This window comes from Arvicanthis niloticus, chromosome 3 (genome assembly GCF_011762505.2).
Source record: "Arvicanthis niloticus isolate mArvNil1 chromosome 3, mArvNil1.pat.X, whole genome shotgun sequence".
NCBI lineage: Eukaryota > Metazoa > Chordata > Mammalia > Rodentia > Muridae > Arvicanthis > Arvicanthis niloticus.
In genome coordinates, this window is record NC_047660.1 from 54,531,672 (window position 1) to 54,557,144 (window position 25,473).

At 49.3% G+C, this 25,473-nt stretch overlaps 2 protein-coding genes across 17 annotated transcripts in view; one reads left to right on the forward strand and one right to left on the reverse strand.

Moving 5' to 3' along the window:
• Positions 1 to 13,496, forward strand: part of Hmbox1 (homeobox containing 1) — a 133,452-nt gene extending 119,956 nt beyond the window's left edge. For 9 of the 14 annotated variants that reach the window (XM_076930848.1, XM_076930845.1, XM_034497359.2 and 6 more), the window contains one exon: positions 1,302 to 13,496. In XM_076930848.1, coding sequence (XP_076786963.1) covers positions 1,302 to 1,439 — 138 coding nt within the window. In that variant the 3' untranslated portion in view covers positions 1,440 to 13,496. Of the gene's footprint in view, positions 1 to 465; positions 560 to 1,301 lie in introns of all 14 variants that reach the window. The other 5 variants (XM_034497358.2, XM_076930852.1, XM_034497356.2 and 2 more) reach the window with 3 other exon arrangements.
• A 2,070-nt stretch (positions 13,497 to 15,566) lies between these two features.
• Positions 15,567 to 25,473, reverse strand: part of Kif13b (kinesin family member 13B) — a 146,889-nt gene continuing 136,982 nt past the window's right edge. The window contains exons 38-40 of one of the 3 annotated variants that reach the window (XM_034497344.2): positions 24,241 to 24,303; positions 21,081 to 21,822; positions 15,567 to 18,375 (exon numbers count right to left, since the gene is read on the reverse strand). In XM_034497344.2, coding sequence (XP_034353235.1) covers positions 18,110 to 18,375; positions 21,081 to 21,822; positions 24,241 to 24,303 — 1,071 coding nt within the window. In that variant the 3' untranslated portion in view covers positions 15,567 to 18,109. Of the gene's footprint in view, positions 18,376 to 21,080; positions 21,823 to 21,955; positions 22,094 to 24,240; positions 24,304 to 25,473 lie in introns of those variants that run through there. The other 2 variants (XR_013109314.1, XM_034497345.2) reach the window with 2 other exon arrangements.

The following is a 25,473-nucleotide window of genomic DNA, read 5'->3' on the forward strand; positions in this document are numbered from 1 at the left end:
GTGTATTTAATTGTAGCCACTGCATGGAATAAGTCAAATTGGGGGATTCCCCCACCCTCAAACATTGTTGACAGATTTCATTAAAATGTTGTATAGGATCAAATGTCATTTCCATTTGGGAAATTCAAAGAACACACGATCCTTTCCCTAGACTCTTTCTTCTGGTGGTTTCCTTGTCCTCAGCTGCCATGGTCTTCATTCTCTCTGTTTTCATTGCCTTCATGTATCCACTACTCCTGCAGGGTGTGTGGTTCTCTGCAGCTTCCTTCTTAAATCCTAAAGGCTAATGTCTAAAAGCCAGAACGAAACAGTAGCACCCATGTGTCCCAGCAGATTACCCCAGAGACTCCGTTCTCCAAGCACAGCTCCACCCTTGGCTCGGGAGAGTGCTGTTTCTTTCTGGAAACATTCCTGTTATTTTTCAGCAAACCCACATAGATGGATCATTTCCATCTTTTTTTGCAGATGCCTTGAGGGCAGCACATCACATGCTTTTTCCCCCCAAGGGACTTACTCTTTCCAAAGCTCTTTGGTACAGAGTCCCCTGAAGATGTGACAGGTGAGAAATGCCCCTTATCTGTGCTGGCCTTCAGTGCCCAGCACACCTCCAAGGACAGCTTCCTTCCCAGCTTTATTCCTCAGTTGTCTGGGTTTGCTTTGTTTCGTTTTAGAACTTACAGTCAGTCTCTTGCCTCAGCCTGGGAGTGTTGGGGTCACTCCCATGTGGCCCTGTGCTCACCAGCAGCTGTTTACTGTGTGTTACCTAGAGGGTTGGAGAGCTTCCCTTAGCTCTGAGTCACTGCACTTGCGACTTGTTTGACTGAGGACCCGTCCCTGATCTGTAAGGCACAGGTGCTGCTTCTGCATTTCCTCTACTGTTCCCAGCAGGGACACACCCTGGATCCCTGTAGCTTTGTGGATTTAGGAGTGCACTAGGTTGGGTTCAGTGATTACTGTTGTATCTGTGGCAAACAGAAAAATCCAGATTATTAGTTTATTTTAATCACTTCAGGTTTGATCAGCACTAGCAATTTTTGATAGAATAAATACTGTGAGAAAAAGGAACAAAACAAATCATTTAAGTTCTTTTTATTTGTTGAGTCACAAAAACATGGAAAGTCTCTGGACCTGCGTCCATTCAGTGTCTACTTAAATACAGTTCACCTCCACCATGAGATACACTCAGCCATTTTCTCCACAGATGCTCTGTCCCCCGCACGACACCCCCGCATGCCTTTCTGTGAGCTTGAGATTGTTGCCAGCCGACAAATAACACTCCTTTCTTATCTCCACATGTCTAGGATGACAGCACCAGCCATAGTGACCACCAAGATCCCATCTCGTTAGCTGTGGAGATGGCCGCCGTCAACCACACTATCTTGGCATTGGCCCGGCAGGGAGCCAATGAAATCAAGACAGAGGCCCTGGATGATGACTGATCAGGGAGTTAAACAGTTAACTTAGTTTAGACGTAGCACCTTAGCAGACTTTCCTCGGTCCTTAACATGTGTTCTTACAGTATAACTTACAGTTTCTTGTATGTCAGGTAGCCATTAGGGTCTTGTTCTGTGAAGATGGCATGGTGCCCTCAGCCTTTGCATATACTCTCTCAGTATTAAAATTCCAGTAAGTAAGAAGCAAACAAACAAACTTCCCTCTCCCAGCCCCTGAGGCTAAAAAAAAAATCTAGCTGCTCCGTCTTAGCATTCCAAGAAAGTGCTTCCAGGTATTTAGATAACCCTCAGTTCTCAAATATTAGGCTCTGTGTAAAATCTTGGGTACCTTTAGATTCATGTAACACTAGGCTGTACCCCGTCCCTGCCCTAAGACTGATTGGACGCAAGCTGAGGTAGTGGCACAGGGCCGACAGACACCATCTGGGAAGCATCCGTGGAGTGGAGCACAAGGGACACTAAAGCCCCGCCTCGGCGTGAGACTCACTGATTCAGCTGCAATAAGCCGTGCCTCCCAGTCACAGTGTGGCCAGGCTTTACTTCTCTGGGTGCTGTGTTAAGAATGTCATTGGAATCCCAAGCTCAGATCTTGGTTAATGCTAACATGCCCGACACAGACATCCTTCTCTCTTACAAGTTGCGTGACCTAGTAGATAATATACTGCCTTCTGCCTTTGGGACCACGATTCTAAAACAAAAAGGACAAAAACCAAGTTCTGAAAAGCAAAGCCCAGCTTGAGAGCCATAGGGCAAAGCATGAGCTGAATGTCGGATGGATGCTGAGCCCAGTCCTCAGAGCCGCTATACATTCCACAGCTCGTACCGGCACCTGCCTGGGAAAGTGCAGGAGTTACCTTGGAAGTTGCTTTGCCTCCTGTTGGGGCCCCCTCCCTGCTACCAAAAAGGATAGTGCTGAGGTCCAGAGTGAGTGAAAAAGCAGGCTTTGTACCCGTCACCTGAAGCCCACCCAGAGTTGCTAGGACTCTGCAGGGGACTGTGGCAACTTGACTGTCACAGGTGGAGATCCTTGCCTAGCTAGGGGCAGGGAACGCAGGGGACATTACCACCTATATCATGAGCGTGTGGGACAGCAGGGTGTCTGCTGTGTTCCCGTTACCTGTCCTTGTGGAGGTGTAAAAGCTATATTGCTACAGGCAATTTATTTAATAATTGGAAGCCATATTGATAATGGATGTGGTAATATTTGTAGTTTAATCTACTTTAAGCGGCAGTAACTAATGGAATTTTTTCCTTGATCACATATGTAGCACTTTTGTTACTTTTTAAAGATATTTATATTTGATAAATCTTTTTTTCATTTTGAGAACTCAAAATACCAAACAGTGAACTTGCGTTATAAAGTCACCCTGTGGTCACCTTGTCATCTAGTAGCAAAGTGATGAACTATTCATGCATCAAAGAAAATTACATCTGCTGGCCTTGTGTGAAAATGATCTCCTGGAGCCCTGATTAAATAGCACACTGTCACTGTGGGTGAGAAGAAACAGCCTTCAGTGAATTGGTGCAGTGTGTGCTGAGAGAGGCTGATCGTTTTCTGCCTCCTCCCATCTCCACTCTGTTGTGTCTGAAGAAGCCTTGCTTAGAGGGCAGTGTGGAGTGGGTCTTTGAGCAGGCTTCCATCTGTTTGTCCATTGCCTGAACCAATCTCTAAAATAGAAAGTAGGTGCCATCTCCTCACCCCCTTCTTCCTCACCAAGTGTGTTCAACTTCATAACTGTTATGAGAGTCCACGCTGACCCTCCTCACTTTCCCCTGTGTGCTGGCCCGAGCCTCTGTATCCACAGTGTTTAGCTGGTTTTACTGGGGCACACTTTGTCTGGATTATCCCTTAGGTATAAGTCTTGGTTACAGGAATGTGAGGAGTCAAGTCGTTATTGAGGAGCTGAGGATGCTACCCCACCTATGTCTGCAACTTTGAAGAGCGCTAGGTAGGGCTTGGCCCTGCTCCTATCAGTAGACTTCGGGGGGGGAAATGCCTGCATTTTTCCCAGCTCTGAGAACTGAAGTAAAATGGAGCCATCTTCTCTTACTGTATTACTTGAACCCACAAATTTAAGAATAGCATTTCTTATTCTCAGGAACGAACCCCCCACACCTATAGAATCTTGCATGGTTTATTTGATTTTTGTTTGTTTGTTTCACTTAGGAGGTTGCATTGCCTTCTTTCTTTCCTTTTGTTTACTTGGAAGGAATATTCTTATTATGTCTATCCATTTTGGTAGAGTTTTGTCTGCATATTCTCAGTTGAATCAGAAAGAACGGGGGGGGGGGGCAGGGGGCCGTATTTTTCCGACCAGCCACACACATCCATGATTTACCATGAGATTATGATGATTGACAGCTTCTTTATGGTGCCGCTGCTCGTGTTGTTTGTTCTCACTTGCCTTCTTAAAGGAACAGGCTCCAGCTGTTAAGGCAGCTCCAGTCTCTAAGGGAACTCTGACTGCAGCAGAAGAGCGAAGTGTTCTGTCATCCTAGGGCCTTTTAGAGAGCAGTGCAGCAGAAGATACCAAGCCCTGGCTGGTACAGGCAGTGCCAGCCTTGTGTGCCAGTGCGGTGGTACTCAAGAGCACCATTACCATGGAGGCTGGCTCTGTGCTGAGAGCCCACAGACTCACAGCCTTACACGGAGCTTGCGCTGTCTCACCTACAGTAGGAGTCTGCTTCTTTGGGATGGAGTTTCAAAATCTACCATCAGTCAGTTTGCCCAAGGTCACCAGGTTTGATTCTACTTTTGAGTTTTGGTCCCTGAACTCTTGGAATGGCCACAGAACATCCACAGTCAGACTTATTCTTTGTTCTCCTTGCTTGCCCTGTCTCTACTCTCATCCCCTTCTGTACTTCTTGTGGTCCCAGAGCTCTTTTAGGATATACCTTCTCCACCAGTGACTACTGGAAGGAGAGAAGGGAGCAGGCGTCATAGACTGTGTGGTGAGGGTTAGTTAAGAATTGCTGCTGCTGGGTAGGAAGGCGATTTCTCACCTTCTGGTACCTTGCATGGCAACCTGGTTGTTTGTTTGTTTGTTTGTTTGTTTGTTTCTTCAAGACAGGGTTTCTCTGTGTAGCCCTGGCTGTCCTGGAACTCACTCTGTAGACCAGGCTGGCCTTGAACTCAGAAATCTGCCTGCCTCTGCCTCCCAAGTACTGGGATTAAAGGCGTGTACCACCACTGCCTGGCTAGCATGGTAACCTGTTAACAAAGGACCATCTTAAGATATTCTTGCTTATCTGAGACAGTTGCAGCCAGGAAGGGCAGTACAGTGCTCTCCTGTGTAACTATGCAGGGCCCTCAGACCCAGGAGACACTTGAGTTCATAGCAAGCATGTTTGTGTTGAACACCCAATAAGTCAGGTTACAGGAGGAGAGAACCAGGGATGGGGAAGCAGACAGCCTGTGTCACTCCAGCTCAGTAGGTGACCTTAGAAAGATGAGTGCATTGGGAGCTTGCTTGAACTACTGTTCTCCACTCCAGAGCTCTGGTTCCTGGGAGGTTTGTCACTCACCACACACATTATTTTGGGAGCAGACATCTGGGAATGTTTTTACCTCATGGGGATGGCACATAGAAAGCTGATATAGTCTTCTCCCTTCTCTCTGGCTTTAGGAACTCTTGCTTTAAACTCCTTAGAGACCAGTCGTCAGGCACCAGCTCCGGTAGCTGCTGTTCCATCAGGATGCTCCCAGCGCTCTGCGCAGCTCCACATGGCTTCTCTTCCTTCCATTCTGTGTCTCAGCACTGCATTTTTGAGCTGACCATTGCTGGACGTTTTCTCTCCTCTGAGCACAGGCTTAGTGGGCGGTGTTAGTCCTCTGTGCGCACAGACCCTCCTTCCTGTGACAGGCAGCCGAGGTTCCATCTGCCAAGCCTGTTACCTTTGTCTACACAGTGAAAATAATCCCTTCCCACAATGACTTCTCTATCCTGGCCTAAAAGTGTTCCTTCAAGTCCTTTCTCTCCCTGGATTCAAGAAGGTTGTGGTTAGAAACAGCACTCACATCTAAACAGCTCTGCACTAGCCCAGAGCTTTCTTCTCTTGTGCTCAGAGAACAGCCTGGATTTTCCTCTCTGAGCCTCACCAAGTTCTTAGGCAATAACTTCTTGTGTGCTGGTGGTCTCCTGCTTGGTGGTTCTCTGCCTCCTGCATGAGCATCTGTCTCTTCATCTCTGTGATGTCATTCTCTTGCTATGATTATTAGCTATGTTTTACTACTGTGTTTATTGAGGCTATACTGAGACTAGCCGATTCCACGTACAGCATTACTGAGCCGAATTTATTTTTTTTAAGATTTCCTGAATGAAGATTGGGCACATCGACCGGTTCTGCTGTGTGTGTGTGTGTGAGTGGGGCTGGGTGGGAGTGTACTGGGGCAGGGGTAGGAACTGCACATGTCCAGCACTCCTTTGTGTGTGCTCGGTGCATTGCAAATGTGTTTACTCAGGATTGGGCCACCAGTTGTCAGCCATGCTGGATTTAACAAGCTGCACTGTGGCTGTGAAAACCCTTTCCTTTTGTCTCCTCATTGTTGATTACACTGTAACAGTGGGCACCTGACAACAGTGCAAGGCTTTGCCTCCTTATCATTTGTTACATTGTAACAGTGGGCACCCTACCACAGTACAAGGCTTTGCAGGGAGGCAACCATACATGGCCAGTGCTTTTTAAGACTTTCATGGTAGCATGCGGTCAGAACAGATGCTCTGTCCTGCATAGCATCTTTCATTACACTCGTCCATTTTAAAGATGGCAGGGTGATTTCCTTGTTGCGCTAGGGAACTGACATACGAAGGCCGTAGGGAAGGAAGGCTTTGAAGCCCATCACATCATAAAGCCAGTGTTCTGGTTGCAAACTCTCTTATAGAGTACATTCTAAAAGACTTTTCTCAGTGCCATTTGTTTCTAAACTTAAGGGGCGACACTACTTCTTATGGCTGCTTATAGGACTAACATACTTAAAAGGAAGCTTTATGCATATCTGTGGACTGGTAGAAGCTGGATGTTTGCAAATTGAGAGGTTTCTGTAGATACTTCATTACACCGTGTTGGGGGGGGGGGGTGTGCAGGGGAGGTAATGGAGACAAAAAGAAAAGTCAGCAACCTGAGCCTTCCAAACCGGTATAACACTAGTTTTCTTTCTTAACCAAGAGAGGACAAGACTGACGGAAGACTGAAGGAAGGTTCAGCTTTCCAACCTACTGGTTGCCTTGGGATTCCCAATGTATGTGTCCCCAAGCTGCTTTATCAGTCTTGACATCCAGGCAGAACTGAATCTAGGTGGTCCAACTCCAGTGAGATACAAATGGCCTTCCTCCACTGATGGGCCTTCCCACTAGCCTTGCTGGGTAGCAGGGGAACTTTGCTGCCATCCTTGGCTGACAAGCCCTTTCTGTGGCCAATCTTCAGGCTGTACAGCTCCAAGCACTGTTGTTGGGGAGCTTGATGCCCCACTTAGAATGCCCAGGAGGCCAGCTCCTCTGACTGCATGTCCATCGTTTCTCTCTTTAAATAAGACTGGCTCCATACAGCCATAATTAACTCACAAATTCACGATGGTGTGCTGTGATCAAATGAAGGTTTGGCAGAATCTTTTTTCAAATTGTAACCATGGTAATTGAGGGGGAATGGCGTAGAATGAATATATAAAAGTATAATGGCAATTGTTCCAAATGACTGAGTGTCCTCCTGACATGTAATTAGCTGTTTTAGCAGGGTGTAGATTGGCATGGTCATAATTAAGAGGATTTCTGTCCTTTATGTGATTGAGAATAGCAGCACCCATGCTCGTTCCCTTTGAGCACTGATGCTCCTAAGAACATGTGGAACAACAGCTCAGTAAACCAGAATAATGATACGGGATTCATCTCTCACCCAAGTGAGAGAGCATTGGGAATCAGGTCCAGAATGGAAGGCTTTGCTTATTGCTTGCATCTGACTTCCAAATTCTCTTAAACCTCTTGTGTCCAGTTCCAACTTACTCTACTTTGGCCCAAGACTAGTCAGTATCTCAGACTGAGCCAGCCTCTGGCAGAACCTCCCAGTCCCCATCCTTTCCCTGGCAGCTAGAATACCTTTCCTGGGGACACTTGCTGCTTAACTGGGCTTCCTGAGATTTTCAAGCTTTTCCTTGGAAACTTATTTCCACTGCCACAACCATCAGAAAGTATTTGCAGCACGGAAGTCTACAGTTGAGTAGTGTTTTCCTTATGGGACCATATGACCTAGAACAGACAACATGACAAGAACACACACACATCGACCTCACAGGAATGTGTGGACTTGGGCTCCAGTGTGCACACCCCAACTTGCTCACATCTGGTTTGTTCAGCCATCGCAAGCCTCCTAGAGCTATTCTGTCAGTGTGGGTTCCTGGGTCTTCTGAAGCCATGTTCTCTGTCCCCCCAGTTTGTTTTTCTTTATGTAGCTGTGCCTTCAGGTGGCCATCATATAATCCTCACAGCCTGTAGTGTCCTCCTGACGAGGAACTGCACGACTCACTAGCCCTTCTCCAGCTCATGCTTAGTTTGGACTTTTCTTTTTTTTCTAGTCATCCTTTGCAGGAGCCTTGATTCAGTTAGAGCGTCAGAAGGGTCCACCGGAATGCCAGCAGCCACCAGTGCTAAGTGGCCTTTTGTGAGCTCTTCTGCCCGTGAGGCTCAAGACTCAGGTGAGGCTTACTTGAGTTTAAGAGCCCCGTCTTTTTCAGGCTGGACACTGGGATTAGTTAGTAGCTGAGTATGCGTGCGTGCATGTCTTCACCCTTTCTATAGAAGGTGTCTTGTCTCACCCAGAACACTAACCAAGACGATGCTCAAAGCTCTGGAGTATAGAAAGGCTGAGGTTGAGTGTAAACCTAGAGAGGCCTAGAGAGCCCTCTTCCCTCAGCACACAGATACACTGAGAGGTGAGGGAGAGCTTCTGTCCCTGGAGATGCTCCAGTTTGATTCCTCCAGAATACCTACAGTGAAATGGACAGCAGGTGTCTTGGTTCTGGGAAGATGGCCATTACTGCTGCCTCTCTAAATTACCTTGTAGCCCCTCCCCATGCCCGCAGGTCAGAGGTGTTCCTTGGGACTTGTCAGCCTTGATGTGGATGCCAGACTTACAGCGCTTCTTACTTTCCCAGATGCTGAGCAACTGTTGTGTCCATTAGAGGCTCAGGTTCCATTCTGAAAAGTCACTGGTTGAGCTAATTTTGTGACTTGTGTGACATGTACCACACAGCAGCGAACTGTTATGATTACCTGTGAGCATTCAAGGGAACGGAATTGGCACGCAGCTAGAAGTTCCTAACCTCATCTGCCTGGGTGCTCAAGGAGGCCACGCTGATTAAAAACACCCTGCCCGGGGTAAATATTCCTGTATATCACAGATACCCCCACCTCAAAACACAAAACCAGCTCAGCAGTCAAGGACAGTGTAGGTGGTACTTGCCTCAGAATAACTTCCCTACCTTCCTTCCTACCCACCCTCCCTTCCTTCCTTCCTTCCTTCCTTCCTTCCTTCCTTCCTTCCTTCCTTCCTTCCTTCCTTCCTGGAAAAACACCAGAAGTGATTGTTATAAGAATCTAGATACTGGTATTTGGGAATGTGTAGTCTTACTCTGCTGAGTCACTGCCAACTGGCTTGCTGTTCTCAGGCACACAGGGTCATCCCAGTGCCACAGCCACTTTCATTGTCATCTCTGCAGCTGAGTCCTCAGGCAGTGCGTCACTGTGGAGTGCTGGCCCCCAGCCCTCCCCATCGCTCTGCAGTGGCTTCCCTAAAGCCTGCTCTTCTCTGCTCTTGCAGTGCTTAGCTCTTGGGACTTTAAGGCATCCTGCTTGAGTTCTAAGGGTTTGTGCTGAACCCTCGTACAAACCCTGCTGTCCCTCTACCATAGACAGGAAGTAGAAGCATTGTGGAGCCCAAGGTTCTGGTGCTCTGGTATTAGCGTGACTCTGCCATGGCTTCCTCAGCTCCTTATCAACACTGACTGGCTCATAAGTAGCAGTTTCTTGAAAACATTTAAATTAAGTCCTAGAATAAAACTTCTTAATATCCAGAGTCCAAGAATGGAGGAGCAAGCTGCCTCAGAGTTACTGTGGAGGTTAATGACTCCTGTTCAGTGACACCAAACCAAGGACATCTTCCAGATGACCTGCTGCACTCCTTTACCCCCCCCCCCCCCAACATCTTCTTTCCTAGATCCTTTTCTTACAAAATTAGGTTCTCTGAGAGTTGCCTGACTGTCCTCTTCTGATCTGTCACATCATGGGTAGCCTTTAAGTCCAAGAAAATGAAATGTACCTGAGAAGCAAGGACTTGGCAGGCTGGCTTCTAGGACTGCTGATGCCGCGTGACACTAAATGGCCAACCGGGTCTTAACACTGTCTTCATTTTGCCCCAAACACCTTGGTTTGAACAACAACAACAACAAAAAAAAAAGAGTGTGGGTGCCTTTTATTTTGGTATAATAAAGATTTTGCATCTCTGTTGGTGGCCAAAGGTGCCATGGATGAAATCAGTGCCTGTCACCTCCCAGGGCTCAAGACAGAGACTGGTCCAGGGACTGGTGTGAAGGTTTGTTGTTCCCGAAAGGACTTCTCTTCCCAGCACTTCCAGGTTGAATCTCTCCATTCTTGTTTGTAGCATCCTTAGCCTAGAAACCCCTCCCATTTTGCTTTCCTGGAATTAAGAGCCCAGCCCAAACCTGTGAGGCCATCTGCACTCCACGGCTCGCCGAGGCCATTAGACTAGAAAACCAAATGGCATTAGAGCTGTCTGAATGTAGACAGCAGCCACCCATCTGCAGGCGGGAGGGGTGTGTGTGTGTGTGTGTGTGTGTGTGTGTGTGTGTGTGTGTGTGTGATGTGTGCTTAGTAGAGGCGAGCACTTGTGGCTGCTTTCAGAAAGCATCCCTTTATCACTTGCCTTGATGCCCACATTGACTGTTTTGAAAGCAGTGGGGATCTCATCACTCATCTCTGAAAATGGGCACCAGACAAACAAAACCAAAGTTCTCAGGGTGGGTAGAGCTCTTTCTTTCCAAGCACTGGCCATTCTGGCAAGCTTTCTCCTTTGTGCTCTTTGGTTCTACCACAGTACCACTCTGAAAGCTCTCTTCTTTCTTAGTGGTTCCTCACAGTGACCCTAAATAGTGTGTCAAGGCAGTCTGCACCTCATTCAGTGCAGATCAGGGACCACAGATGCCAAACTGGCCCCTGAGCCACCACATAACTTGACTGGCTGGAAGGTGCCAAGACTGTGGCATTTGTCTCCTCTGGAAGAGCCTACAGCCTTCTCCAATCTCCCCATGGGCTCAGCCTCCCCTCCATGGCCATGGTTAGGTTGGGTCTGCAGTACCTTCTAAAACAAACTTCTCATTTATGTTTAAGTGCCTAAGCAAGTTACAGACCTCTGGGACCTGCCTGAGAGTTGGCCAGTGCCCTGTCCTTCCACCATGCACCCTGCCTCAGGGCAGGTGTTATGCACATCCCCACTCCCCAATCCAGTGTCCCTGCCATTCTGCAGGCAGAATGGTCACAAGGGCAAGCAAGGGGAGAGGGTTGGCTTTGTCACTGTTTCCTGTGTTTCTTCTGTTGATGTGACTGTGGTCTTGGAGCAGAGGGAGTCTTAAGGAGTCTCCTTAGCTAGAGCTCAGTGGATACTGAGTGAAGACCAGGACAGAGCCTCTGAGCAGGGTTCCACCTGTCAGCACTTGGGGCCATTGCCAGCTCTAAGAGGGCCAGCAGGCAGGGATCATGACTGATGAACCTGTGCGCACTGGAGCCCTGACTGCATCCACAGCCCAGACACTGAGTAGCCGAAGGCCATCTGCAGTAGAGTTGTAGTAAGATCCAATGCGCTTTCTTTAAAATGAGAAACTGTTTCTTTGGGGGAATAATGAAAGTGTGAGCTAGATGTGGGCCTTTATTTACATGGAGCGTAGGACAGGCCATTGACTGCTGTGCTCAGTTGGTAAGCAGTAACAAGTAGAAAGAAACAATCCATTACACCGGCACCTTATTTTCATTAATCCCGGATTTTTGTTCAGACAGTGGAGTAATGCAAACCCTGGGCATTTGCGTGTAATAGGTGCAGATGACCCTGCCTCACCTAGAGAGAGGAAAGCAGAGGGTGAGTGACCAAGTGGTGGCAAAAGGGAGGCTGTGGAGCATGCGAAACCATGCTGCCCCTGAGGAATCTGTTGCCCTCTAGATGCAGCGGCCATGGTCTGCCTACCAAGCACCTGTCTGACTGGTGTAATTGAGGAATGTCAACTGGATGCAAATTGAGGGACGACAGCTTTGAGTCAGAGCATGAGGGGGGCCAGGATGCTGGGCCCTGACTGGACTTGAACATTCTAGCACAAGCCGAATGCACGCCTGTTGAGGTGCGGCATGTGTAGCTCATGGGTCTGGGAACAAGCTGGCATGGCCAGCAGGGAAGTGGAAAGCAGGCTTCCATGTTTTGACCAGACACCGGGGACCAGATGTCTTGAGGTTGCCTGCAGGTATTCAGCCTAATGGCTGTGTAGGATCCTGCCAGATGAGTCGGGGAGGGGGCAGGGCGCCCTCCTGGCCTTGGCTGTTGTGTCTTAGTCTCTGTGTTTCCCTTTGGTGTCTCCTCTGGTCTCTGTCCCCATCTTGTGTGCCATGTGTCCCTGAGGGTGAATCACACCTGTGTCTGAGTCTGCTGTAAGGTGTTCAGTCTACCTCAAGGGGTCATCATGGCAAGCTCTGTCCACATAGAATCCTCCTTACATGCCACACACACTGGAATGTATACCGCCCACTCCCATAACCTCTTGACCCCATCTCTCCCCATAATCACCACAGACTCCTAGTGCAAATTGGATGCTGCTTTAAATGTGAAAAATTTGTTCAAAAGCTATAAAATCTGAATGAAAGCTAAAGCTGAACTTATAAGCCTTGTTGCATATGAGCCAAAAGTGCAAAAAGCTCTATAGAATGAACTAACCTGCCACTCGTATAAATATAAATATATATAAATATATTAAAAATCAGACTGTTCTACAAAATTGTGTATTTGTATTTTTGTGTACGTACAATTTTCTGCTAAGCAGAAGGAGGGTGTAGTATAGGGCGCTGTGAGAAGAGATTTGCTTTAATCCCATTTCTTTGTTACTTACTTTTGTTAACATCAGATGCCTGTCGTTGTCTTCTCTGTGTATAACACTGTTTGGAAAGCTGCAGTATCCTCCTTCCTTAGGCCAGAGTCCGTGCTTATAACGCTGGGGCTCAGGGAGCTAGCTGTATGGCCACCTAACAGGCAGGGGCGCAGGCTTGCACCCCTGAGGCCAGGCATGGTATGGCATTCTGACTTGTCTCTGGGAAGCAAACTCCCTTTTTAGAAACCAATTTCCCAGACAAGATCGTTGGATACTCACAGACCCAGGGAGCAAGGGGAGACTTTTGCCCAGGTGGCTCTGCCTGGTATAGCTCCCAGTCCCCTGGCTACCACTGGGCCATGTCTCCCAGGTAGCTGCCGCCTTTTCAGACAGGGTTACCAGATGCCTCCCCTATCGGTCCAATTCTTTACCTGGAGCATCTCAGAACCCACTTTGCCGGTGCTAAACAGGAGAGGGGTTAGAATGGCTGCCAATCATGGCCAGAACCAACCCACCAGAGGCCAAGACAAGCTTGGGTACCCACTGCTGCCCACGCCCTCCCAGCCCCCTCCTGGCCCCTGGTGGAGCCTGCTCTAGGGAGTGATACTGCACCTTCCCAGTAGGACTCAGATTCTAACAATGTGTGATGACTGTAGCAAGAAGCCCTTGTTTCTCGATGTAAATGGTCAAAGGAACAAGCGCTCTACTGTATTGATTAAATAGTTCAATGAGTCCTGTTTCATTGTATCTCCTATTCTGGATTAGTGCCTTTTGGACAGTAGACTGTTCTGTAATTAAAATGTAGTATACTGCTTTTTTGTACAGTTTTGTTTTAATAAAACTTTTTTTTAATTTGTGTTTATTTTAGTATTGTACCTATTAGAGAATAAAATGTATAACTGAGCAAAGTCTCTCCGGGATTTCTTTGAATCCAGATAATTCATGGGAGTGATGTTTGTGCCCAGTTGGCCAAAGTGGACACAGGGTCTGTTCTGTGCACCCTCCCTTGTGCAGTTTTTAGTTTGGTTTTGGTTTTGGTTTTGCAGTTATAGGGATCACATTCCAGGCAAGTGCCCAGGCCCCAGCTCAGCCTTTCAGACTTTCCAAAGGGGCAAGGGAGCTGAGAGATTACAGCTCTAAACCCTGAGCAGAATCCCTGCCGCCAAGGGGTGGGTGGTGGGTAGGGGGCACATCCAGTAAGGCTCTGCCCCAGGACCACAGCCAAGCTTAAGGTTCTGTAGCTTGCTTTTGCTTTCTCCATTTCCTGCTGCAGCCTGCCCATCCTGAGCCTCTTAAAGGAGCCGGCTCTAAAAGCTGTATCTGGAGAAGCAGAAACAAAACGGCTGCTTTGTTCTCCCTGATTTGGTTTTCAGTGGTGAGCAGAGGGAAAACCAGGTCCCAGCCTTCCCTTTCCCCCAGGCAGAGATAGGACTCTGTCCACCCCTCCTTAAAAGACTGAACCATTTCCCTTCATGGTATGCATGCATAGGGGAGTCTGAAAGCACAGCTCAGACAGGGCAGAGGCCAGGACATGCCTGTCCCTACCTCACAAGTCTGCATAGTTTGGCCCCAAACTCTTATTTCAACTTAAGCCCAAATCTCAGGCTGAGAGTTTCCTTAGCTTGGGCACATGCACTAGATGGCCAAGCATCTCCCTGGGGTACCCTCTCCTCTCTGTATCCATGGATGACTTCCTGGGCTCCTCCAGGCCCAGGATCAGTGCCCTCATTCCTTGAGTCACTCAGCAAGCAGAGTGAATTAAGTGTGACACCCACTACAGCCCATGCCAGGGCTTGGTACAGACCAGCCCTCTCCTGGAGCTACCAGGTAACTGCAGTCTGAAAAAGATAATGCCTCCACCCCTAACACTCCCCCCGCCTCCCCCTTGCTGGATCAGTTCTATTCAGAATCCTGCCTCATCTCCCAAGAGGCTGCTCCTGGCTGCCATGTGTTTTGTCTCTGTTTGGCAGGGCTTATCTCTGAGAATAACTGCTGCACTTGAGAATACAAACAAGTACTGTGTAGATAGAAGCTACCTATGGCTGATGGTCACCTCCACTCGGGCCTCCAGGTGCCCTTGACCCAGCATTCTCAGGCAATTTTATTTATGAGACAAGGGCAGAATGCTGATTCGTGCAGGGAGAACATGAGTCCAATACTCTGGAAACAGGGCTTTACTGTAGCAGAGTGGCCAAGAATAGGGCCCCATGGGTGGCAGAGGAGGTCCCTTCCCTAGCACAAAACCACAAAGGGCAGGCTTCCTGGTAGGCAGGTCTAAAGTCAGGTTCCATAGCCCTAACTTACCGCCCTTTTGAAAACACCTTGTTCCCAGGCAGTGGTTCTCAACCTGTGGGTCTTGACCCTTTCAGAGGGAGAGGCACCTAAGACCATTGGAAAACACAGATATTTACATCATGATTCAAAATAGTAGCAATATTATAGTTAAGAAGCACCAACAGTTACAAACTAGTTGGGGGGTCACCACACATGAGGAACTGTATTAAAGGGTTGCAGCATTAGGAAGGCTGAGAGCCACACTGTTCAGGGTATCGATGTGCAGCAGCACAAAGACTTTTTCTCTCTAGTTAGGTCCTTAATAGGGCCTGTATCAATCATGCTTAAAGCAGATGCTTAAACCCTGCCTGAACACACACACACACACACACACACACACACACACACACACACACACACCTACTCTTAGCTAGCCCTGAAGCTCCACTTACTTTTAGTCTGGGTCCCCCAGGAATTTCTGATGCTGCCTGGCTTCTCTAAGGGTCTGAAATGAGTAAGGGATTGGAGACAGACCAAGATGCCAATGGGGACTCCCAGGATCTTTGATCCACATCCAGAGGTCACAGAAGTTTGTGCCCTGGAGCCTGCTGCTCTCTGGAAGCCCTAGGACCACCACCAAGGGACAGTGTAGTAAGTTGAAGACCAGGGTAAGGACAGGGAAGAACAGTAAAGACTGAACTCAGACATAAGCAAGAAGTCACCTGGATTTATTTAGAAGCTGTTGGTCACTTGATGGAAAGACATGTATGGTACAAGATTACAATAGTTTGGTTCCTCATACAACATAAATCATCTTTACTATTCATTACAGGGTCTTTGGATTTTTTTAATTCCCATTTAACATGCACCAAATCGCTGTAACCCTGGAAGCAACACCACACACGTGAGCTCATATTTACACAATTACACACCGTGCTTTTCCCAACTTTCCCAACACAGCATGAGTGTCCACAGCACAACAAGAAGGCACCATATAGACTAAGGCAGATGGTTTGGGTAGTGTCAGGGACTGGAAGCACTAGACACTGGTCCCAGGGAAGGCACTAGAGATGGTCCTATGGTCTCTGACCTGAGGTGGCCTGGGCCTTGAGGCACTAGAAACTTCAGGTCACCCTTCATGGGCAACGAGTAGCAAAGGCAGCTTGGACAGACAGGTAAATGCTACATGAGCCACTCTCCTGCTTCCCACACAGAACCTCTAAGGCATGATAAGTGGTGAAGAAAACTGGAACCATGAAAACACCATCTATACCTCTGCAACTCCTCAGGCCATGTCACTAAACACAGCCCAGAAACACTGGCCCTCTGCCCCTTAGACTTGGGCATCTGGGACTCAACCCCACACCCACCACCTCCTACTACTACCTGACATTTTAACAACCATGACCCCTATACATCACTTCCAGCTGCAAGTTAGTGTTAGTCTGCTCCAAAAGGCAGACGTAGAGGGCTGAGGCTGCAGCTGGCCTGACTGGCCTCATCTAGCACGAGAGCCCACGAAGAACACAGCTTACTGTCTTCATCCAGCCCCCAGGGGACATGAAGGGACATGTCAAAATGCAGTACAGGCACAGCAACCCCTGAAGGCCTGCACACACTTGAGCCCCATCTCTTCAGACCCACCCCAAAGTGCCAGCTTTCCCAAGGTCACTTCCCTGCCCTCATAGCAGACAAGCACACAGGATCCTCTCGGCTACAGGAACAGCTCATAAGAAACACCCATGAGGACAAACTTCTAACATACTTGCCATGTATGCCAACCCCCATCTTCCTATCACTGTAAGAAGCCTCTGGTCAAGGTCTAGGCAAGCAGATGGTAGTGAAGTCTATACTGGGCTGATCAGACAATGCACATGGTCCAGACTGTCAGCAATACTAGCACAAAGGCCACAGTGGCCAGAGGAGGCTGAGATATTCTGAGAAGCCACCTGGCAGGAGCTACTTCCCTTAAAAGGCTTAAAGTCCTCACAGAACCAATTCCTCTATGAATACTTGCTAGCTGTGGTTCTTCAAGAGTCTGGGAGTCAAACTTACAACAAACTGCCAAGGATACCTGTGTAATGACATCCTGAGGTGAAAGGTGGGTCAGGGCCTGGGACAACAGGGACTGGGTGACTCTGATCTGCCCACTGAGCTCTCCACCAACACTCTGGAACTCAGGTCACACCGTCTCAGCGAGCCAGTGATTGGTAATGCCCTGGGATACACCACAACTACAGCACAGATCCGAAGATGGAAATGGAGACAGTTCTGCACTCACTACCTACCTGCCCAGCTGCTGGCCCCAGGTGCAAGCAGGGCTTAGGAATCGTCAGAGTCAAAAGAGTCTCCAGTTCCCTGAAGCCTGGCAGATCCAGACAAGGTATTGAAGGCTTGATCCATGTCAAGCCCCTGGGTCTGCCTTCCCACCAGTGACAGTAAAGCCATGGTGTGTCTGCAATCAAGCAACACAAGGGCAGCTGGCTTCATCTGCTGGCCACCACTTCCAGCAACCACTATCCAAGATATCCAAGCACTGGCCAGCCAGAGGCCAGTAAGCACAAGGAGGGCCCTGGCCACGCATGTTGAGATAGACAGCAATTATGGTTTGTGAAATATTTTAACTTCTGGAAAAATAAATTAAATAAATATAGTTCAAGCATCCTGTTAGGAAATGAATGGCCAGCAGAAAAGACTTTCTGAGTGCAAGGACACTGGGACACCAGAAAGATGCCTCCTAGAAACCCTGTGCGCCATGCAGAAGGACGAGGCGTGGGTTAGCGGAGGCTGATGCATGGAGAGGGTGGTGTGCTTGCTGGGCCCAGGTAGCAGTCCTGTCCATGAGGGCAAGACACTAGTTAGGATCATTGTTTAAATTAAGACATTAGTGAAGTCAGCAGAATAAGGAAAGGGGAACCCAACACATTTGGCTGGGAACCCCCTCCCCACACACACACATCCTCAAGCAGGCAGGGAGGAGCTGGGCTGGCTCCAGCCCTGCCACCCAGCTACCATCCCATGAGTCTCTGGGATCCTGGAACCTCCCAACCCTAACCAGGGAGCATAGCTGAGGAACCTTTGCCATTGCCAAGTAGAGGAAGAAAATCCAGATTCCAGATTCCCAGAGACGACAGGGAACCAGATTGTCCATCATCCCTGTGTCGTGTCGTGCAAAAAGCATTCATGGCCCTGCTCCCATGGAGGAACCAGGTCTCCCCCTTCCCGTTAGTGTTCACAAGGGAGATGCATCTTAGCTGGCCCAGGACTTCCGGTTCTCAGGATTCTTGTAGCTCCTGTCTCCCTTAGCCAATGCAGCTGTCAGTGAAGCCAGGTTGGTGGCAGAGCCTGAGATGGTAGCACTCCTGCGGGCCTCTGGAGCTCCCTGAGGCTGGAGCCCTGAACTGCGCCTGCGCCCAGTGCCTGCAGCCCTGCGGACCCGGCCTGGTCTCACCAGTAGCCCATAGCCAGGGTTGCACCTGAAATACTGTTTCCCACCAATGGAGCCATCATTCTTTCCTGCGGAGAAAGAAGGAAGCATCATGGAGAAACCTTGTTACACATAGTTACCTTCTTTACTGTGTCCATCACACTGCTACCTCCAAGCCACCGCCCAACCCAGAAGCCAGTGAGCCCAGAGCCCAGGACAGCAAACAGTAATCATCAGGGACAGACAGCCCCTTAGCCCTGTGGTCTTCAGTATGAAGCAGAGGCCTTGCCCAAAGACCTACTGAGGATGATGTGAAGGCCATCCTCCTGCTCCTCCAGGGGCACTAGCTCCTTTCATAAATGCAAGCAAGGATCTAGCTGCATGCCCTACATGCCAGCTCAGTCCAGGTGTGGCTGTCCCCCAGCTTCCTCCCATCCCAGGCACCTATCATCTCTGTGTCTCTGGATCACCTAAAACAGTAACCCTACACTGATGGGCAGTTTTCCACCCTTTCCAACTCAGGAACTTGTGTTTATGGCCTGTTCTGATGCCATACACTAGCTGTCACCTTGACATTCCTCCTGATGGCCCCCTCCCCTGTCCTACACATCTCCCAGAACCATGAGCACTCCTCCCACACCTACCACTGCCTTAACCTCAGTCCTCCCCGCCCAAACATCTGCCACCTTGACATGGTCCTCCTATTCCCATTACTCTCATGTGTGCTCTGCGAGGGGCGATGATCTTTCCAATCCCTGATCAAACTGCAATATTAACACAAGACTCTCAGATGCAGGCACCAGGTGCCCCGCACGCCTCAGAGGCCACCTTCCTACTAGTCCTCAGACACAGAAAGCTGGGCCACCCTCAGCAGTATGGGACACTGCCCTGCCTTACGCTGTGACAGCTCTGATTCCGGGACCCTTTGTGTCTCTGAAGAGCATGTGCTGTTCGGGACAGCCACCCTCTTCTATCCCCTCAGCACACTTGTTCTTATCAAAATGTATTTACTCACTTAGCATTTTCTCCTCTCCACAATTAAAAGTCAGTGGGAGATGTTACTCACCATAGTGTATGTGAACCTACCACAGCAATGCAAACAAAGCATTCCTACTGGTGAGTTAAATTATTTCCTAATTCTCTTTAATTCTTGAGTTCAACTGCAGATACAGACTTATTCCTGCACTTTGGGAAAAGCAGATTTGAAATGTTTTCCAGCCTCTACTACAATTAACATCTTGAACCACTTCCAAATCAAGGTATTCTCTGTCAGATTATTTTTAAAGATAGTGACTTCACAGGAAGCACTCAGCTCAGGGACAAGGGTGTCATTCTGGCTTGTGTCTGCAGCCAGGGATAAATGGACTGGTGAGGCCATAGTCTGGTTGAGAGACAAGGGCCTGGTGCTGAGTTCTTAGGGGTGCCCTCTTAAAGCTTTGAGTTTACCCAGCAGCCCAACAAGCTGCTGGATCTGGCTGAGCGCCCAGAGACAAGGCAGGGAGCCAGGTCTGTCACTGGCAGCCTGAGCAGCTGCTTTAGCAGGGAACAGGTGGGCCACACATCTCAGGGGTGCCCTGCCCCTGCCCATCCAGACTTTACATTCTCACCCCTCCCATGCTCAGACCAAGGAACTCTCCTTGCTCAAACAGGGAGATAGATGATGCTCGCACCTGACCCTGCAGCACTGTGATGGGGCCACTATTCTGGAGACTGTCTGCTACCTTCACACAGTCAACACTGAGGGAGTGAGGGGCCCTGTGTCCATGTCACCATCCCCAGCCTACATTCAGAGCAGCCTAAGCAAAGCAGTGAAGATATCTACGCAGCAGAGTTCCTCAGTCACAAGCAGGAAGGAGCTGCAATGGCACTGCCACACAAAAGGACCCCAGCCACACATTAGGGAAGAAGCCAGACACAGAAGTTTCCTTTACCCCCAACCCCAGATCGGAGCCCTCAATAAACTTGGGAACAAAAAGCAGATTAACTGTAACCCAGGGCTGAGCAGGGCACAGCTGTCAGTGGACGTGAGATTTCCCTGTGAGGTGACAAATACAAGACAATACAGACTGCAGTGACGGTAGAGCACCTCAGTAAACATGTTCCATGTGGCCCAGGTTAGAAACGGGGACCCAACAAAGCCATTTGTGCCTATGCTTACAACAAGGAATAAAAGGGCCTAAGAGGCCACAGGCTAACTCAGACCACAAAGGTCTAGTGCTGGGTCCCAAGGGGAGCCTACTCTTAAAGGATAAAACAACACTGGTAAAGCCGTCTACAGAGATGTCTGAGCACATGCTTCTTTAGGGCCCCCCTGCTTCCTGCCCACCCTGAGCTCTGCAGTCTGACTTAAGACTCAAGAGTCTGCGATACTCTCAGCTTACCTCACCTAAGCCATTGCGCTCACGCTCACCCCTAAGTGTCCTAGAGTCTCAGGAGCACGGAATGTGGGTGCGACTTTACAAAGAACACTGGGTATGGTGGCACCTAATTATAGCCCCAGATAGTGGTGGGCTACAGCTGGAGGATCACTGGGCCCAAGTCAGTTCAAACCAGCCTGGACCACACAGCTGGTCATGGTCTCAAGAGAAAAGATTTAAAATATTACTGAGTCTATAGCAGTTTTCAGTGACTACCTTGGGGCTCTGATGGATTCTGAGAGTTTAGAAAAGCTAGCATCTGGTTTATCAAGGGTCAGGAGGCTCGAGGAGTCTGGTGTGCTCTGGGTACAAAGGACATCTTGTGTTCTACATTCAGCACGGTCATGCTCAGCACGGGTACCCCACAGTCCACTTACCTGCAGGCAGGTCCAGCTCCACACCAATCCATGTTCCCTCCTGGAAATCAGTTGGTCCAATATACCTTACAATGCCTGTCTTGTTGGTGCCCACAACAACATACTCTCCCTCTCTGAGCCACTCAGGGACTTCACTGGCATCCTCAGAGTCAGATGTCACTTCCAGCCTCCCCAGAGTCTGTCCCCTAGCATTGCTGGGGTCCTCCTCTGCTCCGGAGGAGGCGCCCCCCAGCATGCCTGTGAAGGACTTCAGCTCTGAGGTCCGCACTTTCCGGATTCTGAATGGGGATGTGGGCACGGCAGATGCGGGTTCAGAAAGACGAGGTGGTCTGGGAACCTCCAGCTCTGTGCTTTGAGGAGGAGTTGCAGGTGTTACATGGGACTCCTCTGGGACAGGAGGATGGCTCTGTGTGCAGGAGAGGAAAGCCAGCTCAGGCTCTGCGGTGACCTGACATGGGTCAGGGGGGGACCCAGGTGTCTGGCTGCCAAGGCCTGTGGTGTCCAGGCCTAAGGTGAGCGTTTCTGACAGGGTGGCAGTGGAGACACTGTGAGAGAAGTAGCCACTGGAAGCTTCGCTCAAGGGGCTTGGAGGTCCATCCTGCCCTTCTGGGGGCTGAGTAACCACCATGGTAGATGGAGGGGAAGACACTTTGACAGGTTTGTCGCAGATCTTTACTACAGGGGCCGCTATCTTCACCGTGGACTCCAAAGCCCCACTAGGCCCAGGGCTGCCTTGTTGAGCCTGCAGGAAGACGGAAGGCATACTAAGGAAAGTTGGAAAGGCCTTCCCACCAAATCAAAACCCATGAGGCTAACACTACCAGATCTACACTGAACCTGGGAAGGAGCTGTTCCTGGCTGTGGGCAGCACACACCCGAAGCAAACATAGAGCTTGTCTTGGCCCTGGAACCAAATGCCAGGTGAGCACTGGGCTGTGCATCTGTGTTGAGGAGTGGGCAATGCACAATGGCACAGACCCTCTGCATTTCATCTTCTGTAGAGGTGCTCATCCCTGCACGTGGGCACAGGAGGGCATTAACGAGGCAAGGACCCCCGTTCCAGGAGGAAGCAACACACATTAAACCTCACTCTGCCCATCCCAGCTTCCCTGGCTCAGGTACCTGTTCCCACGTAAACAAATGCCCTCACCCTCCACTGTCCTCAGAGGAAGGCTAAAACATACTAAAAAGAGAGCAGAGAAGCACTTTTCTCTGGCAAAATCCAAAAGATGACCTCAGCAGACAATCTGAAAGTGGTTTTGCAAGCAATGCAGGCACATGAGGCACTGACCCAGACAGTGCTGGCGGGGTGTGCAGGCTGGGCGTCAGGGACAAGGAAGGGACCCAGGAACCTGTAGCTAGGGCTCCTTCTCCAGGAGCTCACTTTTCTGGCTGCTGATGTTGTGTCAGGGTCGGGGGCCTCTGGTTCTGGGACATGGGCCAACAGATCGGATCATCACTAAGAAAGGACAGAGCCAGTGGCCTTTCACATCACTGTCTGAATTACCAGACAGAAGACACAGACACAAAGCCAGGATCTCACAGTGATGGTAGGCTCCCCACTAGTCACAGTGTTTTGGAAGTGAGTACAGGATGTTCTGTGGGAGCCACGGTACTGGGGAAGAAGAAGACAGAAGGCTGCACAGAGAAGAAAGATGTATCCCGATATTTATGCTATAGACAATCACTTTCCATTTGAAACACAGGATTTATTTGAACTGGGAAGTAGCTAAGATCTATAAGTCTCTTCCAGTTACTTAACTCAGCGGTTTGATAAATCATGCACTTTCCCGTGAACTGTCATTTACATTCCTGCTTCCTTCCAGAAGCCTTCACTGCCCACAAGGCACACTCTCTGGGGGAGGGGTTCACAGCACTTGAGATTAACAGCCCGTTTCTGTGATGGGGCTCTGACTGAAACCTTACTCAGTCCAGCAGATCAATAACTGTCATCGCCATAAATATACTCCAAGACTAGATGATCCTTCAATCATTTTCCTTCTGCAACTCGGACATGCTTTATTTATTCTTCCCTAGTCTAGTTAGCTATTGCTGGATGCAGGGGAAATACACAGAGCTACAAGAGAAGCTGGGCATGACCTGTGGCCTTTCCATACTCACCCATCAGTGAGATTCAGTCACTGATGCTCCTCTATGGCCAGAGTGGCATGAAGCAGAGCATAGAACACCACTCCAATGCCCCACTTGCGTCACTGGTGGGAGAAGGATGTGGGAACTAGAAACCGTAATTTACAGGGAAGCCGAAGGGCTTGTGCATATTCCCCATGGAAGGGACAAGCCAGGTACAGTGATGGCAGACTAAAGATGGTAAAAGGAAGATGACACAGCTTCCTCTGTCCCCACCCCAGCACCCTGCAAACAGTTTCACTTGGCTGGAATCGAAATGTATTACTTGAAACCTATCTGCTACCTGTAGAATGTCCAAAAGCTGTGAGCCACTAGGATAAGTAGCAGGGGCCAGGCACAGGTGGCCTTACCAGTGAGTGTTGCTTCTGGTCAAAACTGTCTCAACATGACAACCGACAATGCTCCCAGGGGAAGGGATACCTTGGGATCGCTGACATCCGTAAGGCACTGGAGTGAAAGGGACTTTCTAGGGTCAATTGTCCCGCAGATCAGACCCTGTTTGCTGTTGTCTAAATACATTACTTCCCCTATGAAGATGAGGCATCTTCTGAGAGACTGAGGGCATGATGGGACTGGGGAGATCTACTGTTCACAGGATGACAAACACTGCTGAACTGTGGGAGAGCAGAAGAGACAGTTCTCTCCTAGCCTAGCATTAAGTCTTTTTACGCTGATACCATGAACCAGAATGAACTATAAAACTGAGAATTAAGCAAACACTCACAAGAAAAAGATAGTTCTGTTTATAGAAAGCCCCTCTGCCTGGCGGTGGACTATTAAAGCACAGACTACATTAGCAGTCAAGCACCAAAAAACTTTAGCAATCAGATGATTAGCAGGTTGAAAATAGCAAATTGTAACAAGGAGCCTGTGCAGGGAGAAGGCAGTGACCTACATTGTAGCTAATTATTAAAGTGGGAAGCAAAGAGGGAAAGGCAGGTATGGACGAAAGAATCCTAGGTAGCCTCAGGGCCACCTCTGCAAGTGGGGCAGCCCCAGCCTAGTGACTCACCTCCTCTGTCCTTGTTGCCTGGGCATCTGAGAAGACAGGCTGCACCAAGACTCGTGGCACGGGCTGAGGAAACAAGTATGTGAGTGAGGGGCCCAAAGGGGAGAGAGGGGGGCACAGAGCAGAAAGCTGCCAGGAGCCACAAGGAGACCATCCCAACTCTCAGGAACTCCCACACACTCCTGCCAAGGAGGCTTGAGGGGACCAGGGTTCTATACCACACAAGAAAGGCTTGATTGGAGCCCAAGACAAGACACACGTATAACTGTCATGCTTCTTCTCTGTGGTCACAGACACACTCTGACCAATCCTGGACTGTGAGCACAAGTCCTTACACGATGTAACTGAATCAGAGCAGAAGCTGGGAGTCGGCCTGAGCCTGGGCTGCCAGTGAGCATTCGGAGCCCACCACAGGCTGCAGAACTGAGGGGGAAAGCAGCTGTTCTGGCTGGAGCAGCAAGCACACAAAGACAGAGGGGTAGCCTTGGGCATCTGAAACTAAGAGCTAGGAAAAGAAAGAGGTAACTTGACTCCTGAGCAAAGCAAGCAGAAGGTAGCCAGGAGCTAGAAAGCCTCACTGACAGTGCCAGGCCAACTGGAGAGGCAGCGGAAGGAAGCTCAAGCAGACATTCCAGTAATAAAAACCCCTGCACCAGAGCAGGTGAAGGGGGGGAAGAGCCTGAAGAGAGGGTGAAGCACCACAGAGAGGACTTGACTTATAGACAGGTGATTCAAGGAGTGTTAGAGGAACACTAAGAATCTTCGTAAGAACGTGAAGTCAAAAGGAGGGAGCAGGAACCACATTCATCCTATGGTGAGGTCAACAGCAGTGGGACAGGCAGACAGCAACGTGAAGGACTCTGGAAGAAACCAGGAGTCCACCATTTCTGCCTCTCCAGTTCTTGCCAATTCTGGCTTCAGGTGTCCCCTTCTCTCCCTCTGCTCACTCAGCACTAGAGAACAAGCTGCAGGCAGGGCAGGCACAGCATGGGCCTCACTTCCCCTGTGCATCTAGAGGGAACCAATGCTGGCCATGGCTCTACTACTGACTCTGTCACCATTCTGACCTGGAAAGGTTGAAGGATTTACTAAAGGAGCCCAGGAAAGAAAAGCTGAGGATTAGAGCCAGTTGCTCAGTGACCACTTGTACCCAAGACAGTGGAAACCTGAACTGAATAAGCCTCCATCCATTTCCTCCTAGTCCCCAGGATCCTAGGCCCTGAGAATTCTAAGTAG